Source organism: Dermacentor variabilis, chromosome 6 (genome assembly GCF_050947875.1).
Source record: "Dermacentor variabilis isolate Ectoservices chromosome 6, ASM5094787v1, whole genome shotgun sequence".
NCBI lineage: Eukaryota > Metazoa > Arthropoda > Arachnida > Ixodida > Ixodidae > Dermacentor > Dermacentor variabilis.
In genome coordinates, this window is record NC_134573.1 from 40275341 (window position 1) to 40293477 (window position 18137).

The 18137-nt window shown below is 46.0% G+C and overlaps 1 protein-coding gene across 2 annotated transcripts in view; it reads left to right on the forward strand.

Moving 5' to 3' along the window:
• LOC142584747 (mitogen-activated protein kinase kinase kinase 7-like) overlaps positions 1 to 8595 on the forward strand; it is a 133856-nt gene extending 125261 nt beyond the window's left edge. The window contains exons 16-17 of one of the 2 annotated variants that reach the window (XM_075694975.1): positions 122 to 288; positions 5386 to 8595. In XM_075694975.1, coding sequence (XP_075551090.1) covers positions 122 to 288; positions 5386 to 5482 — 264 coding nt within the window. In that variant the 3' untranslated portion in view covers positions 5483 to 8595. Of the gene's footprint in view, positions 1 to 121 lie in introns of both variants that reach the window. The other variant, XM_075694976.1, reaches the window with a different exon arrangement.
• Positions 8596 to 18137: the final 9542 nt, after the last annotated feature.

Consider the following 18137-nt stretch of genomic DNA (forward strand, 5'->3'; position numbering starts at 1 on the left):
AAAATCAAGTTGTTAGTGGTACCTCTCCTCTCTTTTTCTAGTTATATTTGGCAAGGTATGCAGTTGTGCGCTGCAGTGTTGTGAAAAAAAAAGTAATAACGAAAATATCCTGCCACTGCAGGAGCAGCTGAAGCTTCTGCGCGAGAGCCTCAAGAACCAGCTGCAGCTGCTGAAGCAGCAGCAGCGGCAGGACCAACGTGGCAGTCAACCTGGCAGTCAACCTGGCAGTCAGCCTGGCAGTCAGCCTGGCAGCGGCAACGAGGAATGGGTCATGGTGCCCATGCCACGGTAGCAGAACACACACACCACAATGCAGGGGAACGCCGTTGTCAGTACGCATCTAGTGCCAGCTGCCACTGAAGTGTGTGTTGGCCTTCGCAGTCTGCTGCTGTAACTGGGTTGGCACGGTTAGGGTGAAATGTTCTTGTTGTTGTGTGGCTAGCTCACCAGCATCGACTAGTGACTCTGCGAAGCATGGGGCAAGTTATTTGTTGTTACTCGGTAGTTGGGGGGGGGGGGGGGGCATAGCAGCTGGGCAAAGTGGCCACTGGCAATTTCTACTGTAATACGGTGGTTAGCCAAGCTTGTTGGTATGACTAAATAAGATGGCAAACAGCGTGAAAATGGGGAAGAGGATTAAGAGAACAGGCGACAGGGGTGGCAACATCCAATTAAAGTCTACTGCACGGGAGCTAAATGTTTAGGCAGCTGCAAACAAGGCAATTGCAAATAAATCCCACCTACTCGGAACCCCCCGTCACTTGTGGTCATCTTGTGATGTGCGTGTGTGTGTCTTCTTTTGCATTTGCCTTGATTTTTATGCCTTTCGCCCAATAATCTTTAGTTGGAAGTCAGTGCCCACGTCATCTGTTTCCTCAATCTTTGTCCCGTTTTCACGCTGCTTCCCATATTATACAATTGTTGGTTGGGAACATGCACATTCCTTGATGTATGCTGTCACTTTTTCCAAGGTTTCTAAAGCTGCTGCATAAGTGACAACTGCTGGTGCCAAGTTCCTTGCTATCAGTACCCCTGGCACTGAAAAAGGTGTGGGGAAGAGCACATATGCCATAAATGCCAGCAAAGCTCTTGAGTACCACGCATTGCGCAACAGGTGGCTCTGAGCCCAACTGACTTGAAGCAGAAAATTCTGACTTGTCTGCATGTTTTGTCGTGCTAGTGGATTGGCAAGTGTGTACAGTCGACTCCCGTTTATACGAAGTTCACGGGGACCGCAAAAAACTTCGAATTAAACGAACTTCCAATTAAGCACAAAACACAAAAAACAACACTTTATTTGTGGCGAAATCGAGTATTTTCTCTAAGAAAAATAGTCGGTCATCTTGCTTTGCTTCTTCTTGCCGAATCGCGCTGCTGAAAGCAAGTTCTGCAGGCTGTAGATGTGGCGGAACGCTTCTTCCGCGTTACCTTCAACGGCAAAGAAGCGCTCCGCAAGAGCGAGGCCCGCAGCTACATTGGCAGCCTTAGGTTGCGGCTCGCCTTCAACGTCATCGTCGCTTTCCTGGGTAGCTTCCTGGGGCCGAATAATCTCTACAATTTCGCTATCCGTCAGCGCTCCGCACGTTTCGACCGCCTTGTCTACGGCTACGTAATCTTCAAAATTGACGTCCCCGAGAGCATCACCAAAATCAGTGCCGTCAAGCTCGCTTGTTGACGCTTCCTCCGCTGAAATTTCAGAGGCATCCTCCGAAGAAGCTGCTACAAAACCGCAAGCCCTGAAGCAGTTTGCGATTGTTTCTTGCTTCACACGATCCCATGCTCGCGCCAACATGTGGATGGCACTAAGCAGGCTCACCTCGTACTTTGTGGAGCTATTCATACACAAACTCATGCGCTCGAGGAGGTGCCGCCTGTACAGGACTTTAACATTCTTGATGATGCCTTAGTCCATTGGCTGCAAAACAGCCGTTGTGTTTGCAGGCAAAAATGCGAGGCGTATTGCACTCAAGGCTGGCACATTGACGTGAGCACTGCAGTGATCGACAAGGAACAACACCTTGCGGTTCGAAGCAGCAAACTTGCGGTCCAATTTGCTTATCCAGCTCTTGAAGATTTCGGCCGTCATCCACGCTTTTTTTTTTCGCCTCATAGTCCACAGGCAGCGTCTTCACGCCTTTAAAACATCTTGGCTTCGCGGCTTTCCCGATCACAAGTAACCGACATCGTTCCGTGCCAGTCAAGTTTGCCGCGATCAGCACTGACACTCTCTCCTTGCTGCGTTTGCCCCCAGCACAGTCGTCGTCCTTGAATGTCAGGGTCTTCTCTGGTAGAAGCCGATAGAAGAGTGCAGTCTCATCTGCATTGAAGATGTCTTCCGGTCTGTATTCGGCGAGATATTCACGCAGCTTTCCGTCCTTCCACGTGGCGCATGTTTCCTGGTTAACGGACGCCTTTTCACCACACACGCTCTTGAAAACCAGGTCATGGCGATCTTTAAAGCGCGTCAGCCATCCATCTGACGAAACGAAGTCATCGATCCCCAACATTGCTGCAAGCGTTTGGGCTTTCATCGCAACGATGTCTCCGCTGAGAGGAAGTTTGTTGCTCCTGGCCTCCCTAATCCAAACTAGCAGAGCCTTCTCCAACTCTGGGTAAGCGCCGGTGCGCATTCGCTTCCGAGAAGTCTTGAACTTGTCGTTCTCAAATGCATCCATTATTGTGCGCTTGTTCTTGATGTAGTTAGAGAGCGTGTTCGGCTTGATCCCGTACTTCCGCGCTATGTCTTGTTTGGCGGCACCTCCCTTCTCAACTTCCTTCAAAACCTTGACTTTCGTTGCCAGGTCGAGCATGCGATAAGAGCCACGGTTTGCCATGGCTATAAACTGCGCGACTAGGTACGGTCAATTCCGAATCGCTCGTGGAACAACCTAGCCTACGAGCTTCCCGCACAAAGGCGCTCGACCAACACACGCCTCGACATACGCTGCGCACGCTGCAAGACTAATCTCGCACAAGCTCGCCACTGCCAGTATGCAGCGCTGCGTGCACCTATGGCACCCGCTTGGCCTCCGCGATCAGCTCTGGCCACGCGCGGCAGCCGTGCGTGGCCTCCGGCGGGAACCACTTCGCCTCCCTCCGGAGTTGATCGCGGAGGCCACGGCAGCCGTAGCAATGAATAATCGTGCCGCTCCAAGAAGGATGGCGTTGCGGGCGGCTCCGGTGGCGATGACACCAACGCGGAGCACGAAACTGTTGCAACACTTGAAAAATTGCACATTCTACCAAAGAATGACGGTCACCTCGAGGATCCCGGCTGAAAATTAACTTCCAATTAAACAATATTACTGGATGAGGACTTCGAATTATCGAGCGATTTCTTCTATAGGATTACATGCAAAACTGACGGGACCAGCACTTCACTTCTAATTAACCGAAAATTCCAATTAAGCGGCTTCGAATTATCGGGAGTCGACTGTAGATGATAGTAATGAAGGCAAAGGAGATGCCGGTGAATTCTGAGGTCTTTCGGTAGCTGTCAGCAAATTTTTTGCTGATGCTTTCTGTTGTCAAATAAGCTTCATGGAAAACCTGGTGAAACTTCCGTCAGTTGCTATGGCAACAGACATTGTCTCCTACTTTTTGTGCATGTACAATTACAGTCGCCGACCGTTTATTCGGACCTCACGGGGACTGCTAAAATGTCCGAATAAGCAGGTCTCCGAAAAAGCAGGTTAAGAAAAAAAAATGAAATCCTTTATTTCCACGCACTTATTTGGGCTCGGCAGTAGGCTTGAAGAAATTGTGAATGCGCCGTTGCACGCTGTTCCTTTTACGCGCAATCAGATAAGCCTGAATCTCGGAGAGAGTCGTGCGGTCACTGAAGGCAGCTGAAAGCACAGTGACTGCTTGTACACGCTCCGCATGCGACGGCAGCGTAGCACCTGGTGCATCATCTTACGACTCAGAGTCATCGTCCGGTGGTGCAGCAGAAACCTGACGAATGATCTCGCCGTTGTTGAGTTCTGCGCATGTCAGTACAGCAGTATCGGCACCTGTGAAACTGTCAAATGAGACAGTGTCCGGAATCGCAATGCAACCACTGCGCAGGTCTCGGCAGAACATTTTCCGCGTCAGTAGAGAGCACATCGGAAGGCGACAAATCTTAGGCCTCCCGCCACCCGCTTGCCGGCATTCCCCAGCGCAGTCTGCGCGGGCACTGTCGGCGCCATTAGACACTTGAAGCGATGTTTCCGTATGCCGCATTGCATCACCGGAACCTCGACACAGTGCACAAAGCAAACACCACCATGCCGACACCAGTCGCACAAACGAAAAACGTGGCCTACTCGCAGCGTCGTTAGCGTCGTGCGCGAAGAAACAAATCAGCTGCTGGATTGTCTTGGCATGGCTTACTAAGCTGAAACCGGAACTGCTGTAGAGCCACTCTATCGAACCAGCCAGAAACGATGATGATGAGCGGCGATTTGCAGTAGCGGCACTTCGTGGGGCAGCAAGGAGGCTCCGTTCAGAACAAAAATGGTGTTCAGCAAGTCGTTTGGTCGAACCATGCACCGGTCAGAGTCGGTGCATGGTGCTCTCGATCGAGTTGGCTCAAGGAGTGTCCGAAAAATCGGACGAGGGGTTGCAAGGTGTCCGAACTTTCGGCAGTTGTTATACATTATGGTCTATGGGGAGAATGGCGGTGCCGCGAAGCAGACCGAATAATCGAGCATGTCCGAATTTTTGGAGTCCGGAAAATCGGTCGGCGACTGTACACAGGTACTCCCCCCTCCCCTCTTCTTTTTTTCTATGAGCACTAGCCCCCAGAATGGTACAACCTGTATGTGCTGTATGTGCATGAAATATTTTTTTTCTTGAGTCAGGCCATCATACAAAGAGTAGCGCATCGGTATTGAGGAACTGGCTACCTAACCTCTCCTCAGCCATTTTTTTGTTACCTTTGTACCATATTTGCAATGCAGTCCAAGGTTCCAATTATTATCGGATTCTGTTTGTCAGAGACACAGACCTTAAAATTCCAAACAAGCGCCCCTACCCGTGCAAGTACATTCGCTTCACTTTCGAGTGATCTGAAATTGGCACCAGCTACCGAGCAAACGCCCCCTCCCTTCACCCGGTTCACCGCTTCATGCATTTTCACCGGACCACCTTGTTACAATGTTTTGTCAATGTTTTACGAAATTGCATATTAAATTACATAAAATGGCATAATTTAGTGAGAAAGAAATTTATTGTTTAGCCACACTTCTGCTGAGGCCCAATAGTTCACCATAGCCAGGTATCTGCATAGCCATAGCCTTCGTCAATTGCCATTTTTGTCAAACGTTCGGAGTGTCACGAGTTAATTAAGTGCACGACACATGGTTTGATCTTGCATGTGATCTGCATTACGACGTGCCGAAGTCCTACTTGCCGCACACGACGATTCAAGACACATGGGGCGAACGAGCGAGTGGCAGGTAGCTCCACCCAGAACTGGTGCCCCTGCATGGATGCTTGAAATGACTTTGCAAATCAGTGAAAACAAACGTGTTTGCAGATCTCTCTCGTTTTAAACAAAAGATGCCAATAGTACAAACACGACTATGGGAGCGGTGCAGACGTCTTTCCGCTAGGCCACGTCTGCAGTGTCGGCTCCATTGACAGCTGCCGATGACTAGGAGCCAGCAGGCCTAGCTTGCTGGGCCGTCGAATCGGATACCAGTGGCGTTTGTGACACCACCGCATGCAGCTCATAATAAAGCACCTATCTTGGTCAGCACAACATGTACACTATTATGTAGCACTTAAAATGCAATACATTTGATTTTATCAACACCAACGGAAGTTAATGAGTAAGCCAGGTGAGCCTGTAATTGCTGGGAGACGGTATAGGCCTAGCTCGCTGGCCGCTGGATGCGGGGCCGCCGGCCCTTGAATTGCGGTTCGTGACCAAGCAAGTCCTCCCCTCCTTTCCCACAGACTTCCGTGGATTATCTTTAGGTGGAGGGGGGGGGGTGCTTGCTTGGAATTTTACGGTGTTCATGATGGAATTAACAACCGTGACATTTTCTATCTGTTCACTAGCTTGCTCTGTTGTGGGACACCTTATAAGCATGTTTAATAAGGGGTTGACTTTCAACAATGTTTCACAACATTTTGCTAAGGTGGCGGTGCATCTTCAGTGGCACAATGACTGCTTTGCTGCGAACGCATTGTAACGGCCACAATGCCTTTTCACCTCAACCTGATGTGCAGGCCGAGGAGCTTAGCCATTCTTGTCTGTTTCACTCATTATTCTATCAACCTGTCATTGAGTTTTTATCTACATGCAAAAAAGAAAGAAAAAGAATGAGCTCAACTCGTGTCACAATGCCGGCTTGTTGGTACGTCATCCTGGAATACTTGCGTAGCGCAAGCAACACAAGGACACAGAACAGAACACGGGCACACCGACGCTGTGTGGGTTCATGTTCTCTTCTCTATTGTCATGTTGCTTGTGCTGCAATAGCATTTCACGTGAGCACCTCTGTGGCTTGACAGTCACCTGGCAAGGTTATGTATTGGTGGGCAAGCTGTGATGTGACCCATACAATTGCACGCGTATGCAATTTTTCTTTGTGGGAAAAGCCGTCATTTTATTGATGTCAACCAAAGCTCATTTGACCACACACAGCTCCACATTGTACCTGTCCAGGCATACATAGCTACAGCAGAATGTCACTAATATGCCATCGCGGTTATGATTTTGCTGAAGCCTTGATCCAACTACTCTATGAAAGTAGTCAGCATGTTCATGTAACACATTTTCCGGGATTGTTATGTTGTATTCTTCAGATCTCGCGTAAGATGTGTCCTAGGCTTTCTAGTGTATATGTTTTCCTCTCTTTATCATTTAGTATAATGCATTATTGTATTGAATCCCTCGTTTGGGCAAGTGTGGGCTACTCGTAATTCAGGTTTTGCAACATGTAGGCATGCCTTGTTTTGCATGTAATGTCGTGTTGCTGTGCGTGATATGACTTAGTACAAATTACATTACGACATTATGTGGCTGTGTCTAGAAAAGAGTACTGTTTGCTTTTAACCGTCACAACATGCAATACAAAAAAGAGTTAGTTACATTCTAGGTTTTTACGTGCCAAAACCATAGTATGATTATGAGGCATGCCGTAGTGGGGAACTCCGCATCAATTTTGACCACCTGGAGTTCTTTGACGTGCTCCCAATGCACTGTATACGGGTGCTTTTGCGTTTTGCCCCATCGAATTGCGGCCGCCGCAGTCAGAATTTGAGCCCACGCCCACCCATGCAATACAGACAACCTCAGAAGTTTCTAAAAGCTGTGCCATAGCAGAGTTTTTTTCATCATCTTAGTGTGCGGCTCACAGTTGCAAAGTACAGTATGCCTTGCTCTTAAGAAAACATAGTGTTCAAGCCCATGTAATTCAATACGGGTTGCATCGGCAATATCGAGGATAACTGGTTAACATAATGTGTTAAGTAGAGTCATATTAATTAAATATGTTTTTCCAGGCCTTCATATCAAAACTGAGCTGCAATTGGGGCTGCAATACCAGCTCCGATAATACTCAGACATCACTGTATTGAATCAAATTGCAAACATTTGAATAATTCTATTCGCAAATTGAATATCTACACTTTGATCTTTCAAATATTTGGTATATCCGGTGTAGACATCCACGCAGTGCCGCATGCCACATAAGATTCGAGTGGAGCCCCTTGTGCTCTACACAGCGGTGCGACTCTCCCGATTTCAGGATCTTTGACAAGTGACAAATTGCACCTGACTTGTCTACGAAAACTGCGATCTCTGTTGACTTGCGAAGCGCTAATGATGGCTGTGCGTGGAGTGGGGAATCGAGTCACGTCATGCGCGGTCCGTGCTTTCATTGGTTGGTCTTACATTTAGCCCACCTGCTAGAAAGATGCGAAAGCCCTTTCGTGTTTTGGAGGAAAACTTGAAAAGCAAAACATTTGATGCAATAAAAGGTAGTCATAAAATACAGGTTCACTATTAAACTTAGAATGTCCACAAAATACAGCTTCATTATTAAACTGAGAATGTGATTGGTATTCAGTAAAACACATCACTAATTCTTCAGCTTCATCACTAATCAGTGCTGGCATGCTCATTTGGAGTTCCTTTTGAAAAGAGTAGACTGTAATGTACATTTTGATCTGTGTACCTCAATTACTGATAGTTTACTAGTTTACTACATCCTTTTTATGCAATGCTAGGAGACTTGCAAGCATCTACCGCACCACGTTTTCTTGACCAAAATTTGTAAGCATTAGATTTTGTGATAAACATTCTTATTTTCAATTCTATATTCAGCTTATCTTTCTTGATTCTATTCAGTATTCGATGAAAAATCTACTATTCAGTTTTCGAACACCCCTGCAATTAAGTGTTTTCTGTACGTTACATTGGCAGGAAACATGACTGTCAGGCACAATCTCGAGTGTGCAGTGCAGAAGACTGGACAAAGAATGAGTAGGGTCAGGACATACTACTGGCTTACAGATAATGTTTTGTTGTTTGTTACAGTGCATGCACGCAATTAAAAGCTGTAAAGAAAATTCACCGACGATTACGATACTCCCTAATGCTGTATACGTCTTTTCATTTCGGTTGGCACAGACAATCTGTCTGATGCGGCATGTTGCAAATGGAGTGCAATGTGCCGCGACTGCCTTGCTAATCGAAAGATCACAAGAGGCAACGCATGGGTGACGCTCGGGTGCGATTCACAGCAGCCCCCACAGACACACTTCCACTCGTGCAGCGTTTTGTTTCCATATATGGTACCGGTGACGTCATCAGTGAACATACGATGTGCGCTTCTCTGGCGCCATCTCATGGCCGTCGTCGCCCCAAAACCCATCTGGCATTCAGTTCCATTCACTACGCTTCACTACGGTTCCACTACGCTTCTCTTCTCATGCTTTCGCCATACCCTCTCCTCCTATGCTTTCCTCCTCGTGCTCTGCATTCACTGTTTCATCCTTCGTTGTGCTCAGTTACAAGGACGCTGACACTCGTTGCAGGAATGGGTGGCTAGGAGTTGCGCTCTGAAAAATATTGTTGCAGAGACCACCGAAAATGAAGTCAAAGTTCTAAAGGGGATAGCTTTCGAAGTGCATTGCTGACATCAATAACAGTGTTTAAGGATGACATAAATTATCGTGAGCATAGATGGCATGACAGTGTGACAACGGCAGCTGCATGAAGGTGCGATGACGATATAAGTGATGACGGTGCGACAGCGTGATGAGAACCGAATGGCGATGAGGATGCCATGATAGCAATTGTGCAGCTTCGCTTCTCGAGTCATTTTATCCATGGAGGCCGGATAGTCCAACCAATCACTTTACAATCATGCAGCTGCAACGCACTGTGAAGTTGGTTGAAGTGAAGCTGTGGTGAACTGGCAAGATGAAACATCACGTCTAGGCAAGAAATTAGCAGCGGATTTTGGCGACTAATGTGTCCCGCAATCGTCACACCGGGTGGCAGAGAAACAGGATGAAGTGCTATTTCCAACCACAGCGTCTAGCCTTCAGATGTCGTGAAGTCGTCGTGTGACAGTGCGTGTCTTTCAGACAGCAAAAGTTAGCATCCAGCAACGCCCTGCCACTCAGTTACACAAGAGTCCAAGCATGAAAATGGGTGATAGAAATAAAGAAAGCTCTCCACATTAAAAAAAATGAATGTCATCAAATTTTCCTACAGTCGCAGTGTTTCCTGCAGTCTTTTGCTCTGCAAACTTGAGTACGCTTCAGAGCTGGCTGGCCCAGCAGTTTGTATGCTTGAATTTAGGAAGCATTTACAATTAAGAAAAAAATTTTTAGCTCACTGATTTGCATCAAACTTGTACTGTGTGTATATATTTAATTCCACTGACTTTATCATTGTAGCTTTGTCTCTTGAGGTGACAATTAAAGTGCTAGGTTTATAGATATTAAAAAGAGGTATGCCATTGTTTAGAGCTATTAGCTAATCAACATGTGACAATTTTTAGGGTTCAGAATCGACCTAGAATGTCCAGTGTGGATAGTAAAGCACGCTGGTGCACTGATCGTGTGATGCGTAAAATTTGGGCTTTTTTGTGGCCTCTGAATAAGGCGGTTTTTGAAGTTGATGTCAGCTCTGCATAGCAAGAATGTTACAGTTGTGTTACACTGCAGTCGGTTGGTTGTCTCTTCCATTTCTTTACCCTTCACAAGTGTTGCTCTCGTTTTTTTCAAAGCACTGAACATTTGAAGTTGAGCTGTGTATTACGGTTATGTGATTACTCACCCTGTGCTTTTATCGGTGTAAATGATGCCCTTTGTCATTGGACACTTTACAAGCTTCTGGACAGGTGTGAGCTTCTCCCAAGCAATGACCTGGTGGTAAGGTACAAATGTCTTATGTCTTGATGTACAGCTGCGGACGAAAGTAATTGGTATGCAGGAGCTATGACCAAACTGCATCTCAGTGCCACTGGCTGGCATTGATAGCCGTGTCATACATCTCAAGCTGTTTGTTTTTTACCCATAGATTGGCATGGCATTTGCAGCTTCTGTGGCTGCAAATGACACTCCATCACACTCATCAGCATGATGGAGCTGATGGACTAGCCGTTTCCGCAGTTTGCACATGCTACACACACCCCAGTGACGGAGGTTGGTGCAACTGCTATCACTGCCACCACATTAGTGAGCTTTCAGCAACAGAAACTGCAAATGGCACTCTGATCCATGGATAAAAAAATGGCTCAAGAGGTGTACTGGCTATCAACATTGGCCAGCTAGCATGTGTGATACAATTTCTAGCCTTCTCTCATGGCTGCTAGAGGGCACTTGGATGCAGTTTGGCCACAGCTCCCATGTTGTAATACTTTTGTTTCGTGGTGAGTGAATTCATGATTGCAAGATCATCTGTAAATTGTTAGGCTTCTGTGTGCGCTTTCATTGCATAAAACTTCTTGAATCGCTAGGGTTTCACTCAAGCATCATAACCGGCGCTTGAGTTGAGAGACCATGGGCAACACAGGGTGGTGAAAGAACTGCCAGCTGCTGTACATATAGAATAATGGTGAGTTATACTTTGATGTAACAAACACGGATATAACAAATTCTTGGCTATAGTTTGCTAAATCTAAAACTTGTTAGGACACACTTTATTTCATTTAATATTCTACCAGTGTAAAAAAAAAAGCTGGAAATGTAAAATGCAAGAGGCAAGCATGTACCCAGGATTTTATTTTTTTTCGGAGGGGGGGGGGAGGGGGAGGGCAACCCCAACCCCTGAGGTAACGTTTCTGTGCAAATGAGGGGTGGGTCTACTTTTACTAGTACAAACGTAATAATACCCACCGTTTGCTATAAAGGCACGTAAACCCACAAAAGAGAAATGAAATAAGGTGTATCTCACGAGCACGCCTGTAATATACACCTCTCCTTGGCAAACCAGGAACCACATGAAATTGACTCGCGCAAAAAGGACACAGTCAAGAACAAGTAAACTAGCAAAAGCATAAAGTGAAGATTCCTAGTGGTGTTTTTCTAATGAGCACTGTAAGAATTATAGTGAAAGATATATTTGCGGAACAATCGCAGTTCTTTTGGATCCCTTGTTTACTGTTCTACCAAGTCAGGTGCCAAAGCCCAGAGTTTCATACAATAAACAGTAGAGGGAACTCTGGCGCTAGCGTCTACGGGAGCTGTAATGGGAGCGATTGAGCCAGCATGGGAATTACGGAAAGTACATGGATTTGCCCAAACTTGGTTCTTCCGGCTTCAAACGGCTTTGTGACTTTGTAAACTCGTCATTTTCAACAATGTACTGCACAGTAAATAATTAAATAAACATTATTAAAATTGTCCGACCGCATAATTTGAACACAGAACCTCTGGCATAGAGGCGTCATATTGAAACCACTAAGCAACGGACGCTTGCATCGACAGATGACATATAACACCCTTATGAATTTATTGCGGGCTCGCCAATGCCTTGTGACACTAGGCACGTTTCGATTTGGCCACCTCAACAAGCTGAACCGTTGTAATTAGCAGCAATTATTTGTGTTTGCAGCGTCTTCTGCACTTAGAAATGTATACATTGCTCTGAAATTTACAACAATGAAGGCATACCGAGCATAATAAACGAATCCACAAGCATGAAGACCAGACAAATCCATCTACTTTCCATCATTTCCATGTTGGCTCAACAACAGTACATTGTAGGAAACTCTATGCCAAAAGTCGACTCGTATTGTTATTTGGGAAGTTGCGTAATGATGCATGGCTGCCAGTCCCGTACAACATGCCGCTTAATTTGGGGGGGGGGGGGGGGCGCTCTGGGCCCACCCGGTTCCCCCTTGGTACAGCTCAAATCTTGGTACAGCTCAAAATATATAATGTGGCGGCAATACTGTCAAATACTCAGAAACTTGAATGGCACATTCGGGACATGCATGTGCATCTTGGCCAAGGGCTTGGCTTTGCTGGCCCGCAGCAGAGAATGATCACACCGGTTGCGTGGTTGCTTATTAACGTTGGTGCAAAGGATTTCTGTAATCTAGGGTTTTTCATGAGCTATTTATAGGCACACCAAGCCACCAACAGGCCATTAGTCATTTTTTTGATGACCCATCAGAGCCATTATGCTTTGCTTTGACTCGATGGCTAAACTTTGTCTCGCCAATATCGGTGTGTGAGCTTATAACAAATATGTAATATTATAACGATGATATTTTTGTGTTGGATGTGACTTATATTAAGGTTCGATGTAGCTTAAAGTTTTGCTTGTCAACATCAACTTCTTTTCTATAGTTTCCTTCATTTTCCATGTGACTTTTGTGTTCACATCCATTGAAGCCTAACACTGCACATGTTTTATCTGCTGATTTTTTTACCTTACGTATGACTTCACAAATTTTACTGCTCTTCTAAAGCCGAGACAATATGAGATGCTAGTTGCCTTCAGGTGATTGTGCTCTGTTACACATGCAAAGGCACTGACTGCCACAGTCAACCACGAAAGTTTACGGGTCATGGGATTTGTCAGAAAAGCTGATTTCCCATGAAGCCTGGGCCTGTAGCCTCAAATTCAAAGTTTCAATTTGTTGTCTCTTTTGTGACTTACACAGTGATTCATTAAAGTAAAAGCGCCGTGCCATAACAGAGCACAAATTCACACTTGTGGTGTAACCCGCATACCGTAAACTTTATTGGCCAAATGTACATACTATTGCCGCAGCCATCTGTTCTCCCACTGAGGAGGATATTGTGCATCACAATTGATAATGCTCTTAATGGCATGATAATTTAGGCTGCTTGATGCATACTTGTGCTGAGTAAAGCAAACAACAGGACGTGAAAACAGTTGGCAAACACAAGTGCCCTTGTTTGTCGTCTGCTTAGCCCTTTCAGAGTCAATGACGTAAATATACGGCACCGCGAACAAGACCAAAATGGTTGATGCAGTATATTTTTGGCGCCGTCTGTACGTTTAAAAAGCGTGCCAATTTCCTAATTTTTTCTTTCCTGGCATGTGGTGCCACTATGTGGGAGTACAGAGAATTTTCTTGCGCCTCCTTTCTCGGTTTTCATTGCATGGTTTGTGTCAGTGCTAGTTTGCTCCGGTGCATCTATATGCTACCGCTCGCGCGTTGGCCCGCAGTCAGGCGGGCAGAGATTTGGGTTTTGTTCCACAGGCGGTTTCGGCTTCTTGCGTTCGCAAAGCTGATGGCTGTCTCGTTACTATTGCTCAAAGGGTGGCCACCTGTTTCTCGCTCGTTTAGTGCTCACAGGGGTGAGCATAGGAAGGATGCCACGGTGCATGCGTTTCCTTTTCTTTTGGGAGACTCGCAATATCTAATTGCCTCAGATTGGTGATAAGATGAAGGTTAGCAGATCTTCGTCACACATTTTACTTTTTTGATGGGCACACAACCACATAGTTTTTTTGGGTGCGCTCACCTACACAGTTCAATTAGGCTATGGGTGTAAATATTAGTGTAATAGCAGGAACATTTGAGACATCTAGAAGCGTACGGTGAGGGGCTAGTTGGTATGACATTATGAGAACAAAGAAAAACTGCGCAAAAAAGGACAGGACAGAGAAAGAACCACACGACACAGGCGCAGACTAACAACTGGTTTAATGCTCCAACGCCACCTTCCTACAAACAACAGAACGCATGCGCGCCAACCGCAAAGACCAATGCCGCTATCATGTAGTCAAGCCAAGAAACGCCAACTCCTTGCGGTACGAATGTATGGAAGCCTCGCTAACACATTTATCCGGCCCTAATCTCGCGATTTCTAAAGCTTCGATTACTTCACGCTCTTTCTTATCACTTGCGCGTCCGACAATCTTAGTACTGCCGAAAAGTGGAGTACAACCATTGCCGTCATGCCTGCAGGTCTTGCAATGCTTAGGAAGATGCTGTCCTCTAGAATCATCTAGTGAATTGGCATGCTCTAATAATCTAATATTAATGCAGCGGCCTGTTTGTCCAACGTACACGTTGTCACAACTCAGCGGAATCTCATAGATGACATTCGCTCTACAAGGCACAAACTGGTTCCTGTGGTTAGTGCTGCACTCGATTTTCTTTTTCCTATCAGGTCTAGCTAAATTGCACAGACTGGACAGCTTACAAGGTGCCAAAAAGAGAACCTGTATGCCGAATTTACCCGCGACCCTCTTCAGGCCGTGCGAGACCCTGTGGACATAGGGCATAACTTCATACTTCCTCCTCTCCTGTGGATCCGCCCCACGAGGCTTTTAACTTGGTCGGAAGGACTTCAACAGGGACTCGGCAACGGCCCGAAGAAGGGCCAACGGAAAACCGGCCGAACGAAGGCGATCAGCTTGGGCATCAAAACTAGACTGAACCTTGTGTGGACAGGACTTCAATAATGAAGCCCTGAGGCACGTTGACGCACTCCCCCTCTTGACCAGCTTCGAATGGCTCGAGTTGAAGGGTAGAAGTGCTTTTTTCGACCTAGGCATGTACGCCCAGCAGAGGTGGTCAGGATCGTTAAAAAATAATTTTAAGTCTAAGAATTGCAAGCAAGAGTTTTCAGGAAGTTCAATAGTAAAATTAAAACTGGCAAAAGCAGACTTAAAGGATGCTAAAACCTCCGATGCCACCTGTGTCACCTGTGCCACGTGCCACCTGGTGCTGTTCCTGTGTTATACCTTGGAGGGGCGGTCGTTCCACAAGAAGTTGAGAGTGTCCTCAGCAGGGGACCGAAGTTCAGCCTGGAAGTCCCTCTGCGCAAGCACGAGGCTTTGGCGATGGCACATAGGATTGCTGACAAAGTTCAAGGCGAAGAAAATGAACGTTGCCATTTAGAATGCGTTGATGTGATCCGCAATACTTTCAAAGGCACGAAAAAAAGAAATTCTATGGTGAGATCGGTGGCAAGCTTTTTTAAGAACTCTGATCTCACTTTGATGACGGCCAATAAGGAAGGAGGCTTTGTGGTTTTACCCCAGAAGCTTTTTAGTGACAAGGCCATGTCCACTGTCTTAAAGAACTTTAGGATTGTAGATCTGAATCCGTCTAAAGTGAAGGCAAAGGCGGTTGCACTACTAAGGGATCTGAAACTCGATCGGCTAAAAAGTGAAGTGGTGAAAAACAAGGTCACTATGCTCTCAGTGTTCTTCAGTGCCAAGAGCCACAAGATGGAGTGCCCTTTCAGAGCCATCGTTACGGAAACTGGTTCCTGGCAAGCCGCGGTCAGTCAGTACCTTCTGCGCCATCTGGGAAGCCTGGCACCTGACGATCCGTACAAGGTCAGCAGCTCAGACCGTGTGGCGCAAGTACTAGGGGATAACTTTTCTGTTGTTAACTCGGGCTTCTCGGTTGACATTGAAGAGCTGTTTTATTCCGTTCCCCACGAAGACCTGTTCTGCGCAGTCCGGAACTGTATTGAACGATCTGGTGCTGTGTCTTTCCAGAATGCGTGTGGTATTTCTGTGGAAGGTTTTCTAGAGTTGCTTAAGGCATATCTTTCTTCAACCATTGTGAGTTTTCAGGATAAATTTTATGTGCAAAAACGCGGCATCTGCATCGGGTCGTCTGTAGCCCCTGTTTTGTCTGAGATCCTTTTAGCCGAATTTGACCGCTCACTAGCGCGGGTACTTTCTGACGACCGCATCGTTCGTGTGTTCCGATACATCGATGATTTTTTAATTCTTTTAAATTTAGACCACAACGATAACTTGACACAGGTGGCATCGGAGGTTTTAGCATCCTTTAAGTCTGCTTTTGCCAGTTTTAATTTTACTATTGAACTTCCTGAAAACTCTTGCTTGCAATTCTTAGACTTAAAATTATTTTTTAACGATCCTGACCACCTCTGCTGGGCGTACATGCCTAGGTCGAAAAAAACACTTCTACCCTTCAACTCGAGACATTCGAAGCTGGTCAAGAAGGGGATTGCGTCAACGTGCCTCAGGGCTTCGTTAGTGAAGTCCTTTCCACACAAGGTTCAGTCTAGTTTTGATGCCCAAGCTGATCGCCTTCGGTCAGCCGGTTTTCCGTTGGCCCTTCTTCGGGCCGTTGCCGAGTCCTTGTTGAAGTCCTTCCGACCAAGTTCAAAGCCTCGTGGGGCGGATCCACAGGAGAGGAGGAAGTATGAAGTTATGCCCTATGTCCACAGGGTCTCGCACGGCCTGAAGAGGGTCGCGGGTAAATTCGGCATACAGGTTCTCTTTTTGGCACCTTGTAAGCTGTCCAGTCTGTGCAATTTAGCTAGACCTGATAGGAAAAAGAAAATCGAGTGCAGCACTAACCACAGGAACCAGTTTGTGCCTTGTAGAGCGAATGTCATCTATGAGATTTCGCTGAGTTGTGGCAACGTGTACGTTGGACAAAAAGGCCGCTGCATTATTATTAGATTATTAGAACATGCCAATTTACTAGATGATTCTAGAGGACAGCATCTTCCTAAGCATTGCAAGACCTGCAGGCATGACGGCAATGGTTGTACTCCAATTTTCGGCGGTACTAAGATTGTCGGACGCACAAGTGATAAGAAAGAGCGTGAAGTAATCGAAGGTTTAGAAATCGCGAGATTAGGGCCGGATAAATGTGTTAGCGAGGCTTCCATACATAGAGGACAGCATTTTCCTAAGCATTGCAAGACCTGCAGGCATGACGGCAATGGTTGTACTCCAATTTTCGGCAGTACTAAGATTGTCGGACGCACAAGTGATAAGAAAGAGCGTGAAGTAATCGAAGGTTTAGAAATCGCGAGATTAAGGCCGGATAAATGTGTTAGCGAGGCTTCCATACATTTGTACCACAAGGAGTTGGTGTTTCTTGGCTTGACTACATGGCATTGGTCTTTGCGGTTGGCGCGCATGCATTCTGTTGTTTGTAGGAAGGTGGCGTTGGAGCATTAAACCTATTGTTAGTCTGCGCCTGTGTCGTGTGGTTCTTTCTCTGCCCTGTCCTTTTTTGCGCAGTTTTTCTTTGTTCTCATAATTTGAGACATGCGAAATATTCTCATGTGCGCATATTCTAAGCCTTCAACTATAACAATGCATCAAATTTTTAATTCTTATAAGTTTATTTCCTTTTTATTGTTGTTATTCTTGAATATAAACTAAATATATACCAACACAAGATATCTTTTTCTCACTTTACGGTCACCCTAGAAAAATTACGGTAAATTTTTTTTGAAGCAGGTGCCTCAGAAGAATTGTAATCTGCAATTTAAAAAATCGGCCCTGAGAGGGTTAACATTCTATTTTAACTTCTGTTTCTCTCATTGCCTAAGTTTGTTCTCAAAATCTTGTCCTTGCTTTCTCAGTGTGGTTGTTTCCCCTCCAATTTGTAACTGCTGTCATTTTCCTTCCTCGTCACCAAGTGTAATCACCACTTCGTCTTCCCCAAGAGCCATTATGACATCAACCACTTCTGCTTGATGATAAGCTGCGTCCATTGCCAGATACTGCATGGGCTTACCGTTTGCTGTGGCCTCTGAAAAAATACATTCACATGCAGTACAGTTCCCGACGGCCCCGTATTAATAATAATACATTGCGAGCCCTAAATGGACCGATAACCACCCAGAATGTATTGTGAGATGTTGGTAGAAAAAAAAAAAACAGAACTTAAGTGATAGAATTGAGCATGCTGTTT